Source organism: Molothrus ater, chromosome 16 (assembly GCF_012460135.2).
Source record: "Molothrus ater isolate BHLD 08-10-18 breed brown headed cowbird chromosome 16, BPBGC_Mater_1.1, whole genome shotgun sequence".
Lineage (NCBI taxonomy): Eukaryota > Metazoa > Chordata > Aves > Passeriformes > Icteridae > Molothrus > Molothrus ater.
The window spans coordinates 2,381,950-2,397,661 of NC_050493.2; the positions used below are offsets into that span (position 1 = coordinate 2,381,950).

The 15,712-nt window shown below is 46.0% G+C and overlaps 1 protein-coding gene across 1 annotated transcript; it reads right to left on the minus strand.

Annotated features, from left to right (window-relative positions):
- Positions 1-297: 297 nt before the first annotated feature.
- On the minus strand, positions 298-15,582 carry DRC3 (dynein regulatory complex subunit 3). Its single transcript, XM_054516554.1, has 13 exons — positions 15,416-15,582; positions 14,474-14,647; positions 13,010-13,126; positions 11,524-11,690; positions 10,797-10,943; positions 9,484-9,603; positions 8,291-8,403; positions 6,821-6,995; positions 4,274-4,406; positions 3,063-3,132; positions 2,142-2,265; positions 663-794; positions 298-552 (listed from the first exon to the last, which is right to left on the minus strand). Exons 2-13 carry the CDS (start codon positions 14,628-14,630, stop codon positions 439-441), a joined length of 1,569 nt encoding a protein of 522 aa, XP_054372529.1. The 5' UTR covers positions 14,631-14,647; positions 15,416-15,582; the 3' UTR covers positions 298-438.
- Positions 15,583-15,712: the final 130 nt, after the last annotated feature.

The following is a 15,712-nucleotide window of genomic DNA, read 5'->3' on the forward strand; positions in this document are numbered from 1 at the left end:
GCATACAGAGCCCCCGCCAGCCTTGTGCTTGCTGAGCTGGAAACCTGCTGTTATCTCGGGGGTGGTTTGATGGAGAGCGTTCCTCTCCTGAGCTGCTGCCTCGTGCCAGCAGCTCACAGGTTCCTGCCACTGAGCTCCCAGGTACCGAAGCTTTCAGGCATTATATGCTACAATGATTTGGTTCAATCAGCTCACAGCTGATCCATAACCCCTTGTGACCAGGTCTGAGTTGTGTGCACAGGCTTTGTGCCCATGTGATGGAAGAGACAGGGCTTTGGATGCTTTTCCACAGTCAAGAAATCGCTTTTATTTGCAGTTTATGGTGGACGGAAGAAATGTGCATTTGGTCTGAAATGTCCCAGACAGCTTGGCCATAGAGAGGCAGCTGTTCCTGCTGGGCGCTGTCCTGTGTGCCCCAGCTGAGGCAGCTCCCCAGCCCTATTCTTTAGGCTTCAGGACCACTGTGCTATCCAGCTCCTTCTGCAGAGTGTTCATGAGGGAAATGATCTTTTCGATACAGGCGCGGTTTCTGTCGCTCTCGGTTTGGAAAGCCTGGACAGATTGAAACCAAGCAGTGAATCTGCAGCCGTGTCAAGGTCCAGCAAAGACCTGGGAGTGTCCCTCCTCAGTGTCCCTGTCCCCTGAGTGTGAGGGTCTCTTACCTTCTCTATCACTGACTTCTGCCACTGGTAGGTGTTGGAGAGCATGTCGCTCTCCCGCTTATCAATCTTGCGCAGGCGGATGCTGTGGGACACGCTGATGATGTTGACAACGGTGGTTTTGTCCTCAAAGAGCTGGGAGATGACGTGACAGGATGAGAGGAGGGGAGAGCACACAATGAACGAGCAGCACAGCAGTGCTCACAGGGAGAAACTCTCTGTCTCAACCTGGCAAATCCCTTCTCTCATCAGGATAAATCCAGGGCTGTACCCCTGGCCTTGCTGTGGTGTAAGGGGGCATTATCCCTAACACAGGTGGGAAACAGAGGCAGCAGCCTTGGCCCCATGTGCTGGAATGGGGAGATCAGTGCAAGCAGGGCTGCCGTGCAGCTGGTGTGGAAGAAAGGCTGTATATGCTCCAGCATGCCTGGAAATGGAAAATCACACTTGGAAGGGATTCCTGCACTGCTGGCACTGGCTGTAAATCTTCATTTTTGGAGAGTCCCAGCTTCTAATGGAAGCAGTGACTTCCCTCGTGGCTCTAAATAGAGGGTAGCTTTGCTAGCCCATAATGAGGCTCCTCCTGCAGCCAAGTGCAGCTGTTGGGTAAATGAATTCCCTTCTCCATGGGAGTGGATGGCAGTGAAGCAAAATGGGTGCAGGGCAGCGGTGCAGAACCACCACCATCTGCACAGGCCATAAAGCAGCAGCTCCCCGGGGGCTCAGGGGTCTGGTTTGTGTCTGTCAGCTTGTGATTACCTGCAGTGACAGGGGGCTGGGATAATCTGGACAGAGCAAAACCACAGCTAATGCAAATTTAAGTAATTTAGCCACTAAATGAAGGAATTATGGAGGCAAAAAGGGCAGCAGTGTTGCTGAGTGGAGCACTGAAACAGTGTTGGTGCTTTTGGAAAGGCTCCTGGGATCTTTGTTTGCACAGCAAGAGTGAGGGCTCGGTGGAAGGCTCCATTTAAAGTGTCATGTCCTGCCTCCAGATCAGCTCATGGGCTCAGGAGCTCCAGGAAGGGATTTTGAAATCACTGAGGCAAACAGAGCCCTGGTGTAAGAAATTCAGAGCAGTGTTGGGATTCTGCTGAGGGAGCAGGGGGAGTCTGAACAAAACCAGCTGTGAGGGAGTGCAGCAAAGATGCTGCCTGAGTGCCTGGAAATCAGCCAGAGCAGTGAGTTGTGCTGGAGGCAGGAGAGAGATTTCCTCAGCACCTCTCCTGGCTGCTGCCACCAGCTCTGGCAGTGCCCAGGGAAACCTGCAGTGCAGTTATCCCCTGTCCTACTCAGCAGAGATGCTCAGAGGCACCACAGTTCAGCCAAGCAGGTGGACCCTCTAGGAAGGAGGTTATGCTGTGGTTCAGGCATGGCTCTGGCAGCACTGAGCCTCCTGGAAATCCTGTCCCTTCAGAGAAGAGGCTACAGCCTCCTTTTCTTGCCTACTCTCAGAGAGATGAATTGTTTTGGTGCCCTCACCGTTTGAATATCATCTGGAAAATCCTCTTTAAGCTCAAAGAGGCTGATTTTCTTCAGGGTGGCCTGGACAATCTCCATCACCTTTTCAAAGTGTTGATTTTCCAGGTCCCGGCACTGGCTGAACGTACAGAACGTGGTTAAGGAAAAAGCTGAGCACCCACTCATCTGTGGGGATTAAATCACCTCCTGTAACTGGGACTGAGTGTCTGCACAGGGGGATCCTGCAGAAATGAGCCTGGCTGCTCCCAGAGGCTGCTGAGGTGTCAGGATATCAGGATACAAACTCTCAGTTCCTAATCACACACCGAGTCTCATCTTTACTGCCAAATATGACAGAGGACTGAGAGAGGACCTAGGAATTGCCAGGGAAATTGGAAGAGGCCTCCAGGTGACAGCTAAGCTCTGAATGCTCTGCAGTTATTTGCACCAGGCCATCAGATTTCTAGATTTAAAGCAGCGTGACCTGACACTCAAGCACTTCAGTATTCTCACATAACTTTTTCAGCACACATCAAAAATACAAAAATGAGCACCATTTAAAGAGTATTCAACCAGAATTGAAGATATTTCATTTAGTGCTGTGGCAGGATGTACCTAGACAACAGTCTAACCAGATCTTCCCTCTGTTTTGTCTTCTCTGCATGGAGAAGAAAGGAAGATTCCCAACAGGGTGAAATCCTACAGACTTTCAGCACAGTAGAATTTAGATCTTTCTGTGCTCTCCAGAGTCTCCACATAAAGAAGATAGGCACCTTAAATGACCGTTCCTTAAGGCTGGGAAAAGATATTTTCTATTGAATAAAATAAAAAAACCCCAAAGTTTTTATACTGGAGCCTCATTTTTTGGATTTAGAGGTGAGGTGAGGTGAGGTGTAGGTGCATGACTGGGAGGTCCAGGCCAACCTACTGTGAAAAGGATATATCCCTTGAATGTTTTCAGTGAATGTTGATGCTGTGACATCAATGCTTCTTTTAAAATCCTGTAACAGTTCTTAACAGAGGGAAAAAAGAGGAAATATCACAATGAAAACTTTCACAAACATAACAGGGAGTCAGTGAGTCTAGGAGGAATCTACAACTTATTGTAATTTGGACTCACTGCTGCTATTAGCACAGTCAGAAACTGAACTGCCTCAAGCATTTAAAGTGTCTGGAGTAAGCCAGGGGATCTTTTGTCACCTAAGCAGTGCCTGGAGAGGGCTGCATTCCCATCCCCTGCCTTGCTGCAGCCTCCTTGTCCTTGGCTGTATGAAGAGCCTCTTGTCAGAAGCACAACCTCTGCCTGGGCTTTACTGCAGCTCTTGGTTTAGTCCTCAGAAATTAAAATTGCAGCTGCCTGTTCCCTCTCTCAGAAATGGCTGATGGAGAATCTGTGAAGTGTTGCACTTAAATGTCTTGGTAGCTGAATCCTGCAAATCCAGCAGGGCACACAGGGAGAAATGTTTCTGCTCATCCCATCAGATATGTAAGGGCCAACTCAGAAAATACTAAAAAGGCACAGTCCTGATGCAGTGAGGATCCATTTTGAGCTGCTGCTTTCTGCCATCCATGCTCACAAAACTAAAACTGCTGCACACAGGCCACAGCTCCTGCCTGCTCATTTTTAAACAGATTATTTTGGGTTTTTGCCTTCGATGAAGATGCTCATCAGCAGCCCTGCCCTAGTTCTTGAGGAAAAGGCTGGGGAGGAAAAGGCAGCTATTATGCAAGCAAATGCAGCAAGCTGAGCAGGAATGTGTGTAATCTTACAGCAAAGATCAGCTTCAAAGAATGACACCTCTAGAATTCCAAATGCATACCCCATGCTATGCAGCAACTTGTGCAGACCTATAAAGTCATTGCACAACCTCCCTGCCTCTCAAGTGTGGGAAATCAGCTTGGATAGATGTGATGGACATACTGTGCTCTGCTCTGAGAACAGAATCTGCTGGAAGGCAGCAATGTCCAGGGCCTGATCTCACTCCCATCAACTTTGAACAGAGAAAGGAAAAGATGGGGATGAAACCTATTCCTGAGTGGAAGTCCTGGGCCCCCCTCTTTGTGAGCAAACTGCTACACAGGGCTGCAGTGACAGAGAGGTGACCCCACAACCTTCTGGCTGTGAGGTCCCACGGGTGTGAGCTTGGATCTCACCTCCAGGTCGTTGGATACCAGAGCTTCCAAGGTCATGAGTGCATCCCACAGCTGCTGGATCTCCTCCTTGCCCTGGGCTCGTTTAGAGTCAGCAATTTCACCACTCCCGTCTTGATAAAGCTCATCCAGCCTCTAAACACAGAGATACATGAATTATAGTTTGTGTTCAGCACTCCATTGCAATTTAATTAACTTGTTACATGTGTGAGAAAAGTTCCTGCTGCTGATTAGCTGAAATGAAATGTGATGATTCAGGGAAGTCTCCAGATTTACATAGTGGGTAGTCAACAGTTCTGAGCTTTGCTACTGCAGGGGGATTGGGAAAACTTTTCCTCATCCTCCACTCAGCAGAAGACTTTGCTCCTTCTATGGCTCCAATTTTTGTTCATTTCAAGCAAAAAAAAAAAAAAAAAAAAAGAACAATATTTAATTATTGACATTGCTGGCTGTGAAGATGAAATTAACAATTGCTTTGGAGAAAGAAAGGCAGGTGTAAATCCTGATCCTCTTCCTGCCAAGGAGAATCTTGACTGACTTCCAGTAGGGTCAGGATTTAGTATTCTGAATATGGAATACCTATCATTGCCTGCCTTCCTTTTACAGCAAGGATTTATTGCCCTTCAGAATTATGTATTGATGTCACTTTTGCATCAGGCAAGATTTATGTTTGCTTGGATCAAAAAAAAAAAATCCTCTTGAGCTGAATGTGTTATTTTCAAGTCTGTTTAAAATCAGTTAAAAATCAACTGTTTAAAAAAGGAGGGAAAATATATATGTTTTATGATGTCTAATCCACTTCTCCTGAGAGGGAATGGAATGGGGTGAAATAAAGAATTCTGTTAAAAACCCTTGCCTAGGCTTGTGTCTGGAAATGGGGTGGATTACCCAAACTTTGCAGTTTAAAAGGGGGAAGGGGAGAGCAAGGTGTCTTCTTTTCTAATGTAAACAAGTTAGGAGGCTCAAAAGGCTCCAGAACCACTCAAGCTGCACCTCTGGGAGCAATAACTTCAAAGTTCAAGGCCTTTAATCCTCCACAACCAACTTCAGAGAGCCCAGTGATTTTACAGGTTACCCAAGTTTACATGAAAGGATTACAGACAGACAAACAGCCCTAAGAACAGCTCACAGACTGCAGTCTGCTGGGACCTCTGTGCCTTTTGAACTCCTCCAGCAATTTTAAATGATGGGGAAATGATGTTAAAACACTGTGTTCGGTTTTGATACAAACTCCTCTAATATTTGTATGAAAACTGGCATGCTGAACCCTCTGTCCTGTTTATAGAGAATCACAGAATCCCAGAATGGTTTGGGTTGAGAAAGACCTTAAAGATCATCCAGTCACACCCCCAGCCATGGCAGGGACACCTTCCACTGTCCCAGGCTGCTCCAAGCCCTTTCCAACCTGGCCTTGGACACTTCCAGGGATCCAGGGGCAGCCACAGCTGCTCTGGGAATCTGTGCCAGGGCCTCCCCACCCACACAGAGAAGGGTTTCTTCCTAATATTTAATCCAATTTCTTCCTAATATCCGATATAAGCCACCACTCCCTCAGCTTTAGGCCATTCCCCCTTGCAGCCCAATCCATAGCTGAGCCTGTAGCTCAGACAGAGGTGAAGGGGTAAAATCTGCCCTCAGCTGTGAATAGTTGGGTTTTGTTGTTGTTTCGCAGGGTTTGTTTTGCTGGTTTAGGGTTTTTTCATGGAAGGTAACAGTGAGAATTCAAGCACAAGTCAACTGAATATTCAAATCAAACTTCTGTTAGGAACGAGATGCCCTTTAAGGTCCCTTCCAACCCAAACCATCCTGCAGTTCTGTGACTCTGGTGGTGCTGCCAGCTCCTAAAGCTGCTGGCTGCAGGTTTCCAGCGTGAGTCAGCAGGGTTCAAGGCCCTGGGAGCAGAGTGACTCAGCAGCTGTCAGCCTGTGACAGGCACTGCAATAAAAGTGACCTGGTTTCCAGCGGGAGCCAGCGCTTGTGACTCTGCTGGTGTCACTTGTCAGGGACTTGCTCTCTCAGCTGACAGTGCTACCAGGCTTCAGCCCTCCCTTATTTACTTTTTTTTTTTTTTTCCTGTGGAAACAAAATCATGATCCATCTATTATACATGGTTAGAAAGGGATCCAGCTAGAAGCTACGCCCTGAGCAGCCACAATGGGTGGCTGTGGTCGAGCAGAATGAAAAGAGTTTCTGCTTTAAAGGACTAGAAATACATTAAAATAACTTTCTCTAATTTTTTCTGGTTATAGTTCTTTGAGCTGTTGTTGAGAAAATGAACTGAAGCAGAAAATTACTTGAAAATAAACTGAATACCCTGCAATTTCCTTCCTTTTCTTCCTGGTTTTTCAATGAAGGAAGAGTTATTGGAGCTTCAAAAAGAAGGGGAGTAGCAGTAAACATCTATCTATCTAATTATCTTAAAAATCAACTTATAAAAATATTTAAACTAAAAGGAAGGTTGAGCATTTCCATTTTCTTAAATATTTGCGACTTTAATTGTACAGGATGTAGAGAAATCATGTATCAAACAAACAAAAGTATAACGTTACCCTTTCGTTCCGACTCTCAAAGTCTGAGATTATTCTCTTGCTTTCTTCCTGGTTGACTGCCAGAATTTCATGGAGTCTTTTGTAGAATTTAGAGACTTCAGCTTCTCGTTTTTCATACTCTTCCAGTCCATAGTTATACAGGCTCTCACAAACTGAGACAAACTCCTCCTTGTATGTGACAGCAGAGTCAAGGTCTTTTGCTTGTTCAGTGGAGCAACACATTGTGTTCCTTCTGCCTCTGCAAATCTGAGCAACAAGAGCTACGAGCTACTTTTATGTAAACTCTGTGGTTCTTGCTGGGAGCTGCCAAATATTCAGTCTGGGGCAGGGCTGGGTCACCCACTCACATTTTATGCATGGGATTTTGCTGCCTTAAGGGTATGGAGAAAGCTATGGCAACTTGAGGGGGGAAAAAGGCCTTGAGGAAGAGAAGAAAATACATTCACTTGTCTGACTCTTCTGACACAGCAGCAGAAGGAAGCCTACAACCCTATCTGTCTTCACAAGTGTGAATACAGTGCCTGTGTAGTTAATAAATACAGCTCTGGAGCCCACAGCCAGAGCACAGAATAAACTACTGACTTGGTAGCATCACAAAAATAACGTCAATTTTTCTTCTGCTATTATCTTGGCAATGGAATTGTTTCTGGAGTCTATTGTAGTTAAGCTGTGATGCATTTTTCTCCAACAGTGTAATGCAATTTTAAGGAAGGTCAAGTTACTGGCCTTGACAATACTCTATTAATCTGAATGAGAAAAGAAAAAAAGGGAGAAAAAAAAAGTGTCTGCTTTCTGCTCCCCCGTGTAGGAGCAATGATCAGAAAAATGTGCTGGCCTGGAAAGTTCCCTTTGCCAGTTCTGGCAGGTTGTGAGATATGTGACTTGTATCACTCTGATGAGTCTGTTCCTATCTCCTACCACTTCAATTTCAACATGATTTTAGCAACTGTGCTCTTACAATCTAACAGACAGAGATTTATCTTCCAGCTCATTTTAAACTTTAAGTGGATTCCAGACTTAAAGAAGTACAAAGTCTTGATTCTTGAAGGGTCAGAAAAGGAGGCTACAAAAATCATGTTTGATTCAAGGGAAGGAAAAGGAATATGGTAATTACAACAGTGAGAATTTAAAAAGCTGGGATCTCATGACCTGTTGGGGATAGAAATGAGTGGTTTTACAAATGGGATGTCTCAAGCTGGGCTGGCCAGCTTGTCAGTAATATAAACCATTTGTTTGGAGCCCTCATATTTCACAAGATATCATGCCTTAAAGCTGTCAGTGGTCTCACAGCCTTGCAGTGTAACTTTTGGTACTGTTCCAAAACTGAACACAGACTGCCTCAGATCTTAGATCAATGTAGCTTTCAGCTCTGGACAAAAGCAACAGATGAAGAGTCCCTGTGGATCCACTTCCTTCTCAACTCAAGGCATTACCTGTTAGCTGTGGGTATTCCAAACCCAGGAAGGATATGCCTGCAGCAGCTCCTCCACTCCAGGGAGGGAAACCAGTTTGGTGGCTTCTCCATCCTCTTCATGCAGACTGTCAAACAGGAATGGTCCATTCAGGTACTCAACAAAGGCTGCCTTTGAAGAGAAACAGAGCAAAATAAGTGAAATAGAGATGCCAGCCTGGTGCCAGTGCTCAGGATGTGTCTGTCCTGTAAGAACCTCAGCAGCAGCAGAACATGGGTGCAGACACAGTTACATGAACACAGCAGAAACACCAACCAAGCCACCAAAGCACCTTGGAGTGAAACCCACCCCAGGGGCTTTGCTGCTGCAGCTCTGTAGCCTAAGGATAGAAAACACTGTTTAATCTTGTATCAGCTCACTGAATCATAAAATGGTTTGGGCTAGAAGGGACATTAAAGATCATCTAATTACACCCCCTGCCATGGGCAGAGACACCTTCCACTATCCCAGGCTGCTCCAAGCCCCATCCAAGCTGGCCTGGAACTCTTCAGGGGTGCCAGTTTCTCTGGGCAACCTGTGCCCCCTGCCAGTCCAAGACATCACCAATAAAACACTGACTGCAAGGCTATTTGGCCTTTCAGATAAGGAGCTGGTGAACTCTGGGGAGGTACAAAGGGAAGAGTTGCTGCATCCTCCCTGGCACTCAACACTAAACTGAAGCCACTCTGATCTTTCAGAGGTCTGGAATACAGAGCCAGGCTACAACTGAAAGCACCATTCCACCTGGTCTTGCTTTCAGCCTGGTCACAGGACTACAGTGATCTCCAAATTTCCTGGAGAGTTTAACCATAAAACTAATGAAAAGCTTGACTTAGTGGGAAGGAGAAAAAAAAAAAAGTCACTTCACCATGAAAATGTTAACATTTCCCTCAGAGCTGTAATTTTCCTAATCTCATGTCAGGCTGATAAGCTCCCTGGGTATGATTTACTATTCAGCTTTGCAGGGTCTCTCTCTGTAGTTTCATTGTTCAGCCCAAAGAATTATGTTCCCCCACATCATGTGTATTCCACAGCAGCTCCTGTTTCTACCCAAAAGATAAGATTCAGAGATCACAGAGATTAATCTGAGCCTTAGTTTCAGCAGAGTCAAAGTTAACCTCTCATTAAATCTTCAGGCAGGGAGAACACAAGTCAATATGTGTTGTGCTCCTTTCTCCTGGGACAACACACAACCAGCCAAAGAAAACTCACCTGCTGGTGCTCCAGCTCTTTCTGCTTTGCATCTTCTACCTCTTGCAGAGCCAGGACCTGAGCCTCCTCTTGCTCCAATGGCTTAGTAAGATGTTGATACTTTAAAGCTGCAGCTTTTCCCTGAGAAATATAAATAAAATATTTGTATTGGATTAGCCTACATTGCTCAGTGAGTCAGGGTGTAAGCAAGTGATCTTTCTAGAGCATGCACCAGAGTGGCATCTGCCTCTCCATTTCCTCATGGGCTTTTTATTAAACTACTTATGAAGTTTCTAATCTAATCCTCATCCCATTTTTGCTGGCATATTTCTCTGTTTCTGCATTCAATGCATCTGAGATAATTCAGTCCCAGGAAGCTTTTCTCTCTCCATTTTCTCATCTTTAGAGTTTTTTGGATTTTTTTCCTCTTTTAGCAGTAAGTTCTATTTTGACTTCTAGAATTTGAGCTCCAATTTGATCAGTCAGTGAGGTTAATTCATTTTCTAGGGAGGAGCAGATTCTTTGGAGGAGTGGATGGCAAGGTAGTACCAGGGGCAAGAACCTCATTAGCTTGAAACTGAAGCTTGACAAATTTAAGTATGCAATTCTCAGACATCCCTGATGAGCAGGGACTGCATTCCATGACCTGGAAAACCCTTCCAGTCCTATGGTAAGAGCAATGTACATTCCAAGTACAGCTCCTGCTCTGTGCCAAGCAAATTTACAATTAATCATGTTCTTTGGTTGCTAAGAAAAAAAAAGCAAACAAACCCTGAACAAAAAATCCCATCTTTGTTCCTTTGAGCCCTGGGATGATAAAGCAGCTCCACAGGTTACTGGTGAGGATGAAGTGTCTTATTCTCAGAAATCAAAAGTGGGAAGTGCATCCAGGCACCTGCTTGCCTGGATTGTCAGGTTGCTGCTGAAACAAATCACTCTGTGAGCAGCAGGACCACCAAGGCTCCTTCCCCCTGGATCCACGTCTCCAGACTGATTTCCTCTGAGATTCCCTAAGAAAGACTTGCACTCACACTGCAGCCTCTCTGTGGCAACACGAACCAGGCCCCTCTCCCACACACAGCTGCTGATTTTCACAAAATCTGTGAAGACATCATGCTTCTGACACCTCTACCTCTCTGTCAGATTTGACAGAATTTGGCCTACAGGTTCACAGCTGTTATGTGGAAGCAGAATAAACACTGTGTGTTTCTGTGAGCCTGATTTCTGCAGGGAACCTGCCCCCAGTGCTGGAATATTGCTGGCACACCAACAAAGCAAAGGCTCTGTAAGATGCTGCTGCCTGATTTCCCAATCAGGGAATGCAGAAATCTCACCGTGGAGTTTCTCACGAGCTTGAAGTCCAAGTACACCAGGCTGGGAAGATGAGCAACAACAAAGAGCCTGTAGTGCTCCTCACTGCAGAAAGGGTTCCCACTGAGGTTCAGTGTCTGTAAGCTTTTTAACCTCCTGAGGTAGATAACCTGTGCCAAAGGGAAAGAGCTCTGTATTTCCCAGGGCTGGGGAAACACAGCCTTGGAATTTATTGCTTTTATTACAGTTGAGTTGCAATATGCATTCTGCTCTGCTGCCAAATTCACATGACAGTCAATTATGAGTTTCTAATGGCTTTGGGAAAGGAAATACTTAAATTCACGTTGGCAATAACTAGACAATGGGTGGAGAGAGAAGGCAGATGGGGTGCACAAATCACAGGTCCTAAATTGGTAAGATGCCCTCTAAAGAACCCCAAATAAATCCTAGCCTCCCCCCTTTTCTCATATGTAGCCATTTATTCCTTTTCTAGCTTTCATGGGAGCCAATAGGAATTTTGCCATGGCTGAGAGCAGTCACAGATCTGGGCCCCCATGAGTCAATAATCTAAAAGAAAAATGGCTGCAGTAAGCACTTAACACCAGAGGACCAAAACCATAGCTCAGACTACTTAGAAATCCTAAAGAGAATTTTATCACCTAAAGAGGGGCTTGGACACAATGGCAAATGGCAGTTTTAGAATATCTGATCCTTCAGCAGGGAATATTTGCAAAGCCAGGGAACACTCACATCTTCCAGAAAGGTCAGGTTATTCTTCCCTATGGAGAAAATCTGCAGCTCTTGCAGTGTGTCCATGTGCTCAATTGTAGATATTCTGTTATTGTAGAGACTGAGGTCCTGCAGTTTGACAAGAGTATCCAGGCCCTCAATTACTTCAATATTGTTGAAGGACAGGTCTGGGGAAGAATTTATAAATCAAACATTAAATTATTTCTTGCAGAACACCCTGATTCTGCTCTTTAGTTCTGGATGTAGGAGTTTATGTACAGGTTTTTCTCAGGGGTGGCCCAGGTCCCACAGGAAAAGCTCAGCATTAAATCATCCTTTATTCCCATCTCCTCCTTGCAATTGTCTGTGAAACTTTTAAATGAGAGGAAAAGCTGAAGTTAATCCATGCAGAGTCCACATATACAGCCTGAAAGGGACTTCTGCCTTATGGGGAAACACAAAACAAGAGGTGGGGAAATGCCCTTAGAGGGGAATTTCTGTGATAAATCTGGCACTCTCTTGTTTCTTGCAGACTCTGTCCTGCCACAGTTGTGGTCACTCCCAGAGCACCAAGACAAGGCAGCTCCATGTCAGTGGAGTTATGCAAAGCTCACTTCAGCTGTTTCACTTATTGAAATGTCCTCTTCCCCTGCCAGAACATCTCTCCTAACACCTACACTCACCATGACTAAGGGCAGGGTTTGCCTGAGGATTAGTACTGAGCAAGCCAAGAGCCCAAAACCAGTTTATGAGGTCTCTTGGGTGGCTGAGACACTTGTACAGCAGCAGCTGAGCCACTGCAGCCTTTGGGCAAACAAAATACGAGAGCGTGCTTCAAAACACTGTGCTCACACTGATCACTTGGTGATTCACAAGTGCCTCAGTCATCTCTGGAGCAGAACTGTGCAGACAACGGGGTGGGAGAGCCCATTAGACATTTCACAATGTGATTATGAGCTCCAGCCCTGCATGCTGAGGATATATTTAGAATTCCAGCCAGCAACGTGGCTGCAGTTGCAGGGAATGCTCTCAGCTGTGCATCTGGGTAGCTGCAAGCAGTCACACAAGGCCACAAGGATGGGCACTCCTTGGGACGATGATGACACACAGCCCTTAAGGGTAGAGGGGTTGTAGGTTTTGGGATGCCTGCAGCAGCTTTGAAAACAGAATTCAGGCTTCTAAATCACAGAGGTGTTTCCATAAATATTCCTGAAAGTCACCCCTAAACACAATAGAAACCTTGGAAACAACATTGAAACCTCAGCTTCCTGTTCCTGCCACACCAAATGTACTAAACCCAGTTTTTAAACATTTGAAGGATTGTTTTGCAGCTCCGATACTCAGGCATTTTGACATTTGACAGTCAAATAAGGAGACACACAGACAGCTGACAGCCTTCCCAGGGTAAGCTCCTATCAGTGGTGTTGAGAGGGAAGGTGACATGCTGCTTTATCTCAGATTGCTTTGCACCTGCAAAGGCATCCACCCTCCCCTGCCTGTATCTCACCAAGCCATACAAGGTGAACCAGAGTCTCCAGACCTTCTATCTTCTCAATCACGTTGTTGTCCAGCTGTAGTTTAGTCAGATTCTCTAATGGCCACAGATTGGCAATCTGCAGGATGTCTAAAGCCACAGGAAAAAAAAGAAAAAAAATAGAAAATTGCTTTCCACGTGAGCCAGCTTTGTTTAGCAGCCACACTGCCTTGCACAAGGAAAACACGTCCAGTCTTGCCTGCAGAAGGATTTGCAGTGTGTGATGAGTGCCCTGGAGAGCTCAGGGGTGCCCTGGCTGGATGAGATCCCAATGGAAGAGCCCACTTAACCTCAGTGTCCTGCTCAGCACACGCTGCTCATCAGTGAGGCCAACCAGGCGTGCAGGGGATGCTGAGCGTGGTCCTGCACTCCAGAGCCTTCCTGAACCCACTGCCAGCATGCCCTGACCTTCATCTTCCTCTCCAGCTGCAAGCAGGAGGTTTGGGATGAGCCTCTGCTTTTCCCTGCATTTGCAGTCCAGCAGTGCCCAGCTCCTGCTGCTGTAAATGATTCTCCTGCTCCTGGGATCCTCAGCACAGGAGAGGGGTTGGAGTCTTCTCTTTCTGTGAAGGCTGCAGTTTAGAGCTAATCAATATCCCTGCATTTAGTTTCCTCCAAAAACAGAATGACAAGGGCAGGCTGTTGGTCACCACAGCAAAGGGTCAGAACCAAGGTGAGAGGAAATACAGAATATTCTCACTTCCATTTCTCTTTCCCCTGCAATGCCTTCCCAGAAGATTTCACCTGCTGTCCTGCTGTCCTTATTTAGTGAGGGCACCATAAACCAAGGAATTGCATGCACAAAATATTCATACAGTTCTGGATTTGCAAACAAATCTATGCAGGATCAGGTCAAGGGAATCTTTTCTAAGAAAATCAACTCATACACACGTTATTTTACTGGAGCACACAAAGAATAATCAACTGAAATTACCCCCCTCCCTTAAATATTCAAATATTGATCCAAATGTTCTTCCTTTCCATTTTTTTTGAGTGCGAGTTTACGACAGGTTTGACAGTAAGAGGCAAGCCACGGTAATGGTGTGGATGAGCAGAGAATGCCATCAGATTGGACTGTAAGCACCAAAATCTCCCCAACAGCTCCCACACAACCACCAGCCATGGCAGAGCCCGCCCAGGGCTGGGTTTGGCCACGAACTGAGGGGCCCAACAGGGCTGTGGCCTGTAGGTGTCACCACAATATAAATGTTAAATGAGAACAGCAGTGACAGTGAGAGTGGGAAGTGAAGCAGCTCTGAAGTCACCCATCAGGAAAAGCTCCCTCTGATGAAGCTCCTTTATACAGGTATGAGCAAAAGTCCAAGTCCCGATGTTAATTTTCACATAATAAATCCCAGCTAATAATGGTTCTTTAATTGCCAGTTACCCACTTCTGTGAAAAGAAGAGGAAAAATTTGTATATATTCTGATACTCACTTTTAAAACTAAATTGTATCTCTGTCACAACCTTAACGTTAATACTTTCCTTTCTGGCAATATCTCCAAGGTCCTCTGGACACTTCTCTTCAATGGCTTTCTGAAGTATTTCATCATCAATAACGTTTGGCTCAATATTATTGAAAAACTGAGTCATTGTGAGAAGGAATCAGCCTTAAAGGACAGGAAAGAAAATAAATTAAATCACTGCCTGGCAGTGATTATAAAAATGAAAATGAAAATAAATTAAATCCCTTTCCAGCAGTCATAGAATCACAGAATCCCAGAATAGTTTGGGTGGGAAGGAACCTTAAAGCTCATCTCATTCCACTCCTGCCATGGGCAGTGACACCTTCCACTATCCCAGGGTGCTCCAAGCCCCCTCCAGCCTGGCTTTGGACACTGCCAGGGATGGGGAATCCACAACTTCTCTTGTCAGCCGGTTCCAATGCTTGACAACCCTTTCAGCGAAGAAAATTTTCATGGAAATTTAAGTATCCCTAATGTTGCCCTGGAGGCAATGAGACTATTTGTCTTTTTCAAACTGTGCAGAGTTAATGAATCGCTGTGAAGGACTCGAATCTCCAAACTTTTGCTTGTGTAAGATGTTTATAATTACAGAGCAAGTTCTGATTTATTTTTGCATAGGACAGCGATGATAAATGCCAGAGTTTGGAGAGTTCTGTTCTCATTATGGCATTTCATTAACAATCCAGACCTCTCTGTGGCTGTGTGCAGCACACACCGAGGAGCAGCAGGCTCTGGATTTATCCATCCTTGAGCTTCCTCTCTCTCCTTGTTGTACAATCACAGAATTATTTGGGTTGGGGGGGACCTTAAAGCTCATCCAGTGCCACCCCTGCTGTTGTATTGCACTAAATACACCCTGCCATGGGCAGGGACACCTTCCACTGTTCCAGATTGCTCCAAACCCCATCCAACCTGGCCCTGGACACTCCAGGGATGTCACTTGTCCAGCGTCTCTTCGGTCAATGCCGGTTCCAGCCACCCCTGCCCGGTGGGTGGGAAGGAGCTGCCGCCTCCCGCTCCAAGGACCCACCGAGGCCCCGATCCCGGCCCCACAGGCCTCTCACCGCAGGTCTCCAGGGGTATGGGTCGGTTCCCGTTCCGTCCGTTCCCGTTCCCGTTCCGTCCGGTTCCCACCCGCGCCTCAGCGCCCGTCGCTAAGGAAGCCCAGGTGCGTTGCTAGGGGAGGCACGTGACCGGCTCAGCCGCCAA

What these genes read in the sequence shown, in the direction of transcription:
- DRC3 (XM_054516554.1), bottom strand. Translation starts at nt 14,630, where the DNA reads ATGACTCAGTTTTTCAATAATATTGAGCCAAACGTTATTGATGATGAA. An exon ending in AAGAGCTGGAGCACCAGCAG is followed by an intron (nt 8,404 to 9,483) that starts GTGAGTTTTCTT and finishes TTCTCTTCAAAG; the next exon opens with GCAGCCTTTGTTGAGTACCT. An exon ending in GTGGAGGAGCTGCTGCAGGC is followed by an intron (nt 6,996 to 8,290) that starts ATATCCTTCCTG and finishes CTCTGCTGTCAC; the next exon opens with ATACAAGGAGGAGTTTGTCT.